At 34.1% G+C, this 9,899-nt stretch overlaps 1 protein-coding gene across 3 annotated transcripts; it reads left to right on the forward strand.

The window, feature by feature from the left end:
- The first annotated feature begins 4,627 nt into the window (after positions 1–4,627).
- On the forward strand, positions 4,628–8,135 carry LOC123194004 (arginine decarboxylase-like). 3 transcript variants are annotated; one of them, XM_044607110.1, is made up of 3 exons: positions 4,628–5,118; positions 6,034–6,664; positions 6,897–8,135. In XM_044607110.1, the coding sequence occupies exons 2-3, from the start codon at positions 6,155–6,157 to the stop codon at positions 7,908–7,910; spliced, it is 1,524 nt and encodes a 507-aa protein (XP_044463045.1). In that variant the 5' UTR covers positions 4,628–5,118; positions 6,034–6,154; the 3' UTR covers positions 7,911–8,135. The 3 variants fall into 3 exon arrangements, with proteins under 3 accessions (XP_044463045.1, XP_044463044.1, XP_044463046.1); XM_044607109.1 differs by having other exon boundaries at positions 6,113–6,664; XM_044607111.1 differs by lacking the exon at positions 4,628–5,118 and adding an exon at positions 5,537–5,564.
- The last annotated feature ends 1,764 nt before the right edge of the window (positions 8,136–9,899 follow it).

A 9,899-nucleotide genomic window follows, 5' to 3' on the forward strand; every position in this document is an offset into this window, starting at 1 on the left:
TATTTCATACTCACAGGCTTGACGGGCAAGAAACTGGGCTATAAATTCATTGAGGGGCTCACCAGAGGAATCATTTATGCTTTTACCAGATTATTGCTACAATCTACAGCGTACTAATCCGAGCACCGTTACTGCTATTGAAACGGATGATGACCATCGATTTAAGAATTTTTTCATGGCATTAGGATGTTTCGTTCGTGCATTCAGAGAATATCTCCGTCCGGTTATTTGCATTGACGCTGCATTTCTTAAAGGTCGATATCTGGGGCATTTATTTATTGTTGTGGCTCTTGATGGTAATAACCAGATATATCCCATTGGTTTCGGTGTCGGTAAAAAAGAAGATCATGACACGTGGTGTTGGTTTCTCCGAAGGATTAAAGAATGTATCCATGACCTATCTGAGTTGGTAATAATCTCAGATCGACATCATGCTATATACTCGACAATGGCTGAAGTCTTTCCAGATGTCCACCATGGATGTTGTTGTCATCATCTTCTGTGTAACATGTGGGCAAAGTATAAACGAGACTCAAAGGTATAATGTTTAAACAAGTAATTAAAATTGTAACAGTTTATCCTTTTCATACATTTTAATTATAATCAGTTCTCATAATTTTTTCCATCTTACAGGTTGTGGGGATATATTGGAAAGTTGTAAAATCATACACAGAATCAGAATTTGGGGCAATGATGTAATCTCTTGACTTAATGAACCCTAAAGTTGGAGCTTATCTACGTGATGTCAGATTTGAGCGTTGGAGTAGAATGTACTTTTGGGGCATCATTACAACATCATGACCACTAACATTACTGAGTCATTTAATGCCCTTGTCAGACATGCACGAGGCCTACCCATCACAATGCTCCTAGAGTTCATTCGTGATACCATGCAGCGATGGTTTTACGAGAGAAGAAACCATGCAAGTAAGTATCAAATCGTTATTAATTAAATGTTTTTTCTTGTGTACTTTTTTCCTTAGTTTTGGATATTACCAAATGTGTTGTTAATATTTTTTCAAATTACAGACGAATGTCCTAACTTTATCACCCTTTGGGCGGAGGAGAAGATCAGTAGTCGTCTATCAAAGTTTGCACGTTTGGAGGTTCGACCGATTACACAGACTGGGTATTAGGTTGCCGATTTTGGTGGATTCATGGGTATTGTAGACTTCGGTGAAATGTCTTGCAAATGTAGAAAGTTTCAGCTTTCACGTATTCCGTGTAAACATGTCATCGCCATTGCATGACATATGAGGCTCACAAATGTCAATGCATGGGTTCATCCATTCTTTCAGACCGATATCTACCGTGCAATATATCATGAACCTGTCAATCCTCTTGGAAATCAATCTGATTGGTTGCACTCACCAGAAGGAATGGTTATTCTGCCCCCCTTCTGGATAGTCATCATCCGGGTCGTCCCTCCAATAGAAATCGACGTCCTTCGCAGGGAGAAAATGTGACACCGAGGATTTGTAGTCGTTGCCATAAACCAGGACACGTACGAACCCAATGTAAAAGCCCAGCACTCGTGGCGACCTTCGCCCCGCAACGTTCATCTAAAAAAGGCAAAGAGACAAGATCTTGACATTCAGTGGAATCAGTTTTGTTAGTTATATGATTCATCATTGTTGTACTTCAGTTACATGTAACCGATGTATTTTTATTATTGTTTCAAATGTGTAATTGTATTAATATGTGATATAATAACTTTAGTACAAATTATTTCTTCATTTTATATTTGTTAGAATGAGTTGTTTGAGCATTTCTTTATTTCATCTAACGTTTGATAGTAACATCACTTAAATTAGAAATAATTATTTTCGTGACAAGTTATTTAAAAAAGAAAATCAAATAAAGTACATCATACACATACGCACATAAAAAGATGAAAAATAAAAAACAATAAAAAAAGAAATGACAAAAGGTAAAAAATAATATTTCGGTATCTTCAAATGGTGAAATTCAAAAAAACAGAATTGAAATTTGAATTCTAAAAGTTGAAATACCCTAGAACGACAACAATTGAAAAATTCATCGAAAATCTGAAAAATATGAGTCGATATATCCTAAAACGGTGAAATTCAGAAAAATGGAACTAGAATTCGAATTCTAAAAGTTGAAATACCCTAGAATGACAACAATCAAAAAATTTTTCAGAAATCTGGAAAATACGAGTCGATATATCGTAAAATGGTAAAATTCAAAAAAATAAAATTAAAATTCGAATTCTAAAAGTTGAAATACCCTTGAATGACAACAATCGAAAAATTCTTCAGAAATCTGGAAAATACAAGTTGATATATCCTAAAACGGTGAAATTTAAAAAAACGGAACATAAATTAAAATTCTAAAAGTTGAAATGCCCTAGAATGGCAAGAATAAAAAAATTCTTTGAAAATCTGAGAAATACGAGTTGATATATTCTAAAATGGTGAAATTCAAAAAAACAGAACTGAAATTCGAATTCTAAAAGTTGAAATACCCTAGAATGGCAAGAATCGAAAAATTCTTTGGAAATTTGAAAAATACGCGTCAATATAAGGTAAAACGGTGAAATTCGAAAAAACGGAACTGAAATCCGAATTTTAAAAGTTGGAATACCCTAAAATGGCAACAATCGAAAAATTCTTCAAAAATCTGGAAAATACGAATCGATATATCATAAAACGGTAAAAAAACACATCGTAAAATGTGCCAAAAAAACACAAAATTTGAAAAAACTGAATCTCAAACTTGAAAACTACATATGGAAAAACCCTAAATCAGAAAAAACGAATATAAAATTAAAAAACTACACGTTGAGAAACCCTAGATAAGAAAAATTTCAATTTACCCCCTAAAAAAATTCCTATCCCAAACAGGTCCAATATTTTCCCTGGCCCCTCAGTAATTTTCTAGTCTCTGAGCGCCTCTGCAGTTTCAAAAAAGCAAATTTCCCCTCAACACACGATTTACACGGTAACAACCCACTGTGATGTGGCAAATTTCAAAAAACCCTACAGTGGACTCAGGACTCTCACACAACTCCCCGATTTTTTGAAAACGCTAATTAACACCCTAACCCACTGTCGACAGTGGAAGAAATTGTTTGACAGTGAGAAACACTGTTCCCACTGTCGACTGTCGATCGCTTTGGAACGAATTTTCGACCAAAAATTCGTCGTTTCAGTCTCCAATTTTAATACAAATCAAATCTACATAGGCTATAACGCAAATCCCCTCAACCAATTCAACGAAAACAACCAAGAATCAAAACATTTCAAGCATTATTCAAAATTGAAACCCTAAACCTTAAATCGCAAAATCTCACTCAAATCTCAATAATATGAACAATTACTTGATTCAAACAAGATGACGAAAGATATTCTAACGTGCTGTGTCATTTTTGGTTGCCGGAAACCACGAAAATTGCTGGAAATCTAGCCGACAGTGGGATGACAGTGGGACAAGGGAAAATTTCAAATTTTTTCCTGTTTTTGAACAGTGATTTCAGAGTGGGGGCCAAGGAAATTTGCTGGGTTTATATATGGGCAGTTTCGGCATTTCACAAAAGTTGGATATTTTTGCTTTAATCTGAATTTTTTAGGTAATTTCGCTTAAACCCCCTTACTTTTGTCTATTTTTTATAATTTCCCTTGAATATTTCCTTACTAAGTCGCATAAAGTTGATTATAGGATTACCATTTTGCCTAAATTTTAATTTTCAAAATCGAGGCTATGACAATAATTTTAGCGAAATGAAAGGAAGACAAACTGTTAAAAGGTAAAATGAACCACATGTTTGTATAAACTTTAAATAAAAAAAAAAAAAAAAAACAAAAAGAGGTTTACGTATAGGAATTAGAATATATTGGAAACTTACAAAGTCCGTTCCCAAAACCGATTTTAATGAATCCAAAGGCCAAAAGACTATTTTCTACTAAAGTTTTAAGGTAAAATTAAATACCTATTTTTGGGGTTTAAAAAATTTATATATATACCAATAAATTAATTATTGTTAAAATTTTTTTTATTAGATGTAAAAGTAAAAGTAAAATCGTTATTTTATCATTTAACTCTAAAATTTTAAAAATTTATATCACTTTCTCCCTCTAAAGTTTCAAAATCTTCTTTCTACTTTCTAACAATTGACTCTAACCAAGTCATCTTCTTTCTTTGCCATTGACAATGGACAATGCCACATTATTGACACAATCCACCAATAATGACGGTAGCCAAGAAGACAAAGGTTTTGTCTGGATGATAAAAGCTTTGTTTGGACAACGAATTCTTTGTCTTTTAGAAGATGAATCGTCCATCGTCGAAGATAGAGATATAAAATAGCTTGAGTAGAGCTGGTTATCGGAAAATAAAAAGAGGATTTTAAAACCCTAAGAGAAAAGGTGATTTTTTTTTAAACTTAATCTTAAATGTAATTGTTAGTTTTTCAAATAAAAGAAAAAAATTATATAAATTTTTAAGATTTTAAAATTTAATAATAAAATGATGGTTTTACGTTTACCTCAAATAAAAAATTTTAACCATTGTTAATTAGTAAATAAGTATTCAAGTTTTTAAAATCATACTCATATATATTTATTTTTTCATTAAAATTTTGGTGAGAGATACTTCTTTGGCTGAATCCAAATTCTAATCCCTATTTCTGGAGACCCGTCGACTCCGATTTCGGAAATTTTTAAATGGCACCCGATAAGGTTATATTAATGGAAACTCGTGCGGTGTAATAAGTGAAACCTTAACCTCATGGTTGGCCTTGGATGATAAACCTATGTAGAATATCCGGTTAATGCAATAAATGGGACCCAGCCCATGCTGGCTAGAATGCGTGCCGACCCGCGAGAGTGAACTCATAGTCACAGTCACTTCTTATCGTCTGTGAATCGAAACAACATTTGGTAACAGAGAGAGCTAAGGAGAGAGACACGCTGAATTATGGCTGCAAGCTTTACTGCTGTAGGTTTTTTGTTAGAGTTTTCATGTTTCCCAAAGCTGAATCAGAGAAATTATTCTTCTTCTTGGTCTTCTCGTCGTTGCGTGAAAATGGCGGATTCTGTTGAAGACAGGAAGAATAATTTCACCCTTCAAAATTATCAAGAAGCTAATGCCACTAAGGTAATTGCTTTTATCATCACGTATTTTTTCCTTTCTATAGTTTGATCATTTTTGCAGATTAGATGTCGCTTGTCGTATTTTAGTTACTTTGTGATAAAACAATGACATATAATGTGTGATTTTGTTGTATGATTGATTTGAAATCATGGACTAGTGTTAGAATGGAGGCATGTGTTTGTAATCTAACTCTTGTTTGGTGCTGAAATCATTTGGTGGCATATGGGTTAATTTAATCCGATTTAAATGTTAATTTCATTGTTTATCTAGTAATTAAGTGGGGGATTTAGGGTTTTTAATCTCAATGTTGATTTCCTATGGAGTTGTCTTTTGGTTATTTTATGGCTAGTTTTTATCCTTTTAAGCAAAATGATGGTATTTGTTTGTCCTTTGAGGTATTCAAATAATTTCACTCTTCAAAAATCCCATGAAGCTTCTATGCCGCCAAGGTAATTATTCCATTGTTTCCATCTTCTTATCATTGTTGTAGATTTGATGTAGCTTACCTTGTTGTACTGGGATATTCAGTATTGAATTGTATTAATATATGTTGTGATTGATTTGTGATAAATCAATAAAATTAATGCTTGATGTAGTTCTTTAATTGATTTGAAGTTATGGATTAGAGTTAGATCAGAGGATTTTTATTATAATTAAATCTGCTCTTTGTTATTAAAATCATTTGGTGATTTAATTCAATTTAAATGTTAATTTTTTTAGTAATCAAACAAATAGGGATTAGGGCTTTTATTCTCAATGTGGATAAGCTTTTGCAGTTTTCTTGTGGTTAGTTTTTATCAAAGTTGTTGCTAGATTTAATAATAAGAAGGCTGTCAAGATGACTTATATTAAAGGTGCTAATGCTGTGTAATGTTACGTTGGTGAATGCATGGCCACCTCTCCTTTCTTTGAAACCAGAAATAAAATGAGCATGTTATGGCGTTGGTCTGCATGCACAGCAAATGTGCATCTGCTGATTTCTGAGAAAATCTAACAGGAAAGGAGGATCTTGGCACCAGAGAAGGAAGATAGAAGAAGCATGATTGAAATGCCAAAATCATCCACAGAGAATGAAATTCTTGTTCCCAACTCTCAGATTGTGCCAGATAGCCTTGCTCCATTGGTCTGTGCACTGGAAGCTTCAGCCAAGCAAGATGCTGCTAGTTTTCACTTTCCAGGGCATAACAGAGGACGTGCTGCACCATCTTCATTAGTCCAACTTATTGGTTTAAGGCCATTTATTCATGATTTACCTGAGCTTCCAGAGCTTGGCAACCTCTTTTCTCCAGAAGGACCCATTTTAGAGGCACAGAAACAAGCAGCCAATGTTTTTGGAGCATCAGATACATGGTTTCTGGTTGGAGGCACTACTTGCGGTATCCAGGCAGCAATAATGGCAACTTGCTCACCTGGAGAATATTTGATTCTCCCTCGAAATTCTCATATATCTGCCATTTCTGCCATGGTATTGTCAGGTGCTATACCTAAGTATATGATCCCTGAGTATGACTGTGATTGGGACATTGCAGCTGGTGTCACTCCATCACAGGCAAGTCTAGAACACTGATTTTAACTGTTATGAACAATGCAACCATTAATTTTGTTAAACTGGTCTGTTGTTTTTACATTTTCACTTTCACAAGAGTTTCTTACTGGAACCAAAAAAAAAAAAAAAAAAAAACAATAATCATCCACCTTATTTACGTATATCAGAGTGTCATAACTAAACATTTTTAGTTTAATTGGAAAAGAACTCACCATTTACTTCAGATTTGTATCAGGTTGAGAAAGCAATCGAGGAATTAAAGAAAGATGGCCAAAAAGTTTCTGCAGTTTTTGTCACTTCCCCCACATATCATGGTATATGTAGTAACTTGAGTGAGATTTCTCGGCTGTGTCATCATCACGGAATTCCTTTGATTGTTGATGAGGCTCATGGAGCACATTTAGGATTTCATCCCCATATGCCTTCTTCGGCACTTCAACAGGGTGCAGATCTGGCTGTACAATCAACTCACAAAGTCTTATGCTCTCTTACACAGTCGTCTATGTTACACATGTCTGGGGATATTGTAGACAGAGAAAGAATATGTAGGTGCCTTCAAACCCTTCAAAGCACAAGCCCTAGTTATCTGCTTTTAGCGTCATTAGATGCTGCTAGAGTGCAACTTAGTGAAAATCAAGAAACCATTTTCAACAAGGCAATGGATTTGGCTGTTGAAACAAAAAATCTTGTGAAATGTATCCCTGGTATCTCGGTGCTTGAGTCATCAAGCTTCCCTAACTTTCCTGTGATTGATCCCTTGCGTCTTACTTTCGGTTTTAGGCAGCTTGGTTTATCTGGGTATGAAGCAGATGAAATGCTATATGAGGATCAGATGGTCGTTTGTGAACTTGTTGGGACCCAATCTATTACTCTTGCAATTAACCTTGGAACTTGTAGGAAGCATATTCTGAGGCTTGTGTCAGGGCTACAACATGTATCAGAAACTTCATTATCTGTAGAAAAGGTTGAGAAGAGGGTAGAGCACAGTGTTCTGGAACCCTTTGCTGATATAAATATAGGTTTGAATCCAAGAGAAGCTTTCTTTGCAAGAAAAAGGAAAGTGAGTATTGGAGAGAGCCTCGGCAAGATATGTGGGGAACTTATATGTCCATACCCTCCTGGGATTCCTGTGATCATTCCTGGAGAAATTATTACAGAGAGAGCTTTGGATTACCTGCAGCTTGTTAAAGGCAATATCAGTGGAGCTTCTGATCCTTTACTCTCCTCTATAATCATCTGTGACAATTAGTTCAAGGCATCGGAAAGGTGCACTGGAGCTGCAACTTCATTCAGATTCAGTTCATGTAAAGAGTACTTGAAATTGGAGAGAGCAAGTGTTGCGGACCTCATAACTAGCGACTGGAACAAGCCTGTAAGTTGATAACTAATTGTTTAGACTATAACCATTGATAGTTTGGATTTTTATTAGGAATATCATGCCAGGAAAAAAATTTGATATATATTTGCTAGGAAATTCCAAGTGTTTATGCAAACTGGGGGCAAAACATCAACTAACAAGGTATGGTGATATGTAGATTTCTTCCCATTTTGATTACTTCTTATATCAATTAAAAACACAAAAACGCTTAATATCAAAATAAGCTGATGTTTTACCAGAAATTAGAATTTACATTGTATATGTCAATAGAAAACAGCAAAAAGTTAATATAAATTTTGGTGTCAATGTGTGACTTGCCTTATCATCTGGCTCAATTTCTTGGTGATGCTTTCTTGAGATTCTATTTCTTTCACCATTCAGCTTTATTTGCGATGAAACTAGAAAGGAAAAATAAAAAGAGCTTGACTGTCTTATCATCCTTCTTTAATTAAGAAAGAATAAAAATTTTAGTGGATAAAAGCACTATTTTAAAACAATAAAGCTCTATGTACATATTTTAAGTTCATATCTGATATATATTATCAAATGATTGAATGATTTTTAAATTAAAGATTAAAGTAACACTTAATTATATGATAAAACACATAAATATATATTTATTTGTAAATTGAAAGTCTGTATATATAATATTGCGCATTTTAAAAGCGCAAGTAAGCTCGGCCAGCCTGACCAAGAGCTAGACTTGGATACAAGCCAAATCAAATTCAAATATGAAATAACATGAATTTAACTTGGATGGATAATAGATAATACAAGCTCGTCGACTTAGACTCGAGTCCCCACATTTGGAAAGGTGCAAGTCACACCACTAAGCCAACATTATCCAACTCGACTCGAGTCCCCACATTTGGAAAGGTGCAAGTCACACCACTAAGCCAACATTATCCAAAACACATGGTACGTACAAATCATCAAGTCAAATTAGACTTTGATTAAATATAATTTAGATTTATATTTAATAATTAAGTAAACAAAATTGTTTTAAACATTATTTTTAATAGTTATTTAACTAGTAATTCAGTTTGACCACTGGTTGATCCAAACGATTACTTTATTGAGGCAATGTTTGATTCAAGTTAGAAAACATTGGATGCAACTGCTGCGACAGGGGAGAAATCAATACTAGTTTCGTTACACATAATTTGTTAACATTGTGATTCATATATATTAAAGATTCACTTATAAGAAACAAACACACTTAAACAGGACTAGTAATTTCAGCAAGGGCAAATAGAACAAAACATGTAGAGACTCATTTTCCATTTGTCACCACAGCTCAAAAATTGTGGGATAGTATTGACAAAAACAGTAATGACAAAAATCTAAAGTGTTATTATGAATCATTGGCCGTAAGGAAGATTCAACAAACTCTTCAGATATAAAGATAAAAACAACAAAGACGCTGTAAATGTAATTAGAATAATTTATGATTGCAATTTGTAAGATGAAAATATATGTAAATGAAATTTTATGATGATTGAAGAGAAGAAATGGAGGTGGGAAGCTGAGTATGGCTTTTATTGAAGGAGAGAGGGATGTGAATGGATTATACAAAACCAAAGAGGAGCGTTTATGGTGGAAATTTCCAGCATTTAATGCTATTGTCTCTAACCTCTTTAAGAAATATTTGGTGGGAAGCCGTCTATTACATAACAAAAGACAAATTATTATCAATCGTTGTCCTTACCCAAATTCTATTGGATTAACTCTAGTTGGACTCAAATTTTAGGCTATTCAAGGTTACGAAATACAGGCTCATTTCCAAAATTTAATCAAGGTGATTACAAATTTGTGTGTGGCTAATGTTTATGGTGCCAATGGTAGGGGTAGGTTTAATCC

Source organism: Mangifera indica, chromosome 13, assembly GCF_011075055.1.
Source record: "Mangifera indica cultivar Alphonso chromosome 13, CATAS_Mindica_2.1, whole genome shotgun sequence".
NCBI lineage: Eukaryota > Viridiplantae > Streptophyta > Magnoliopsida > Sapindales > Anacardiaceae > Mangifera > Mangifera indica.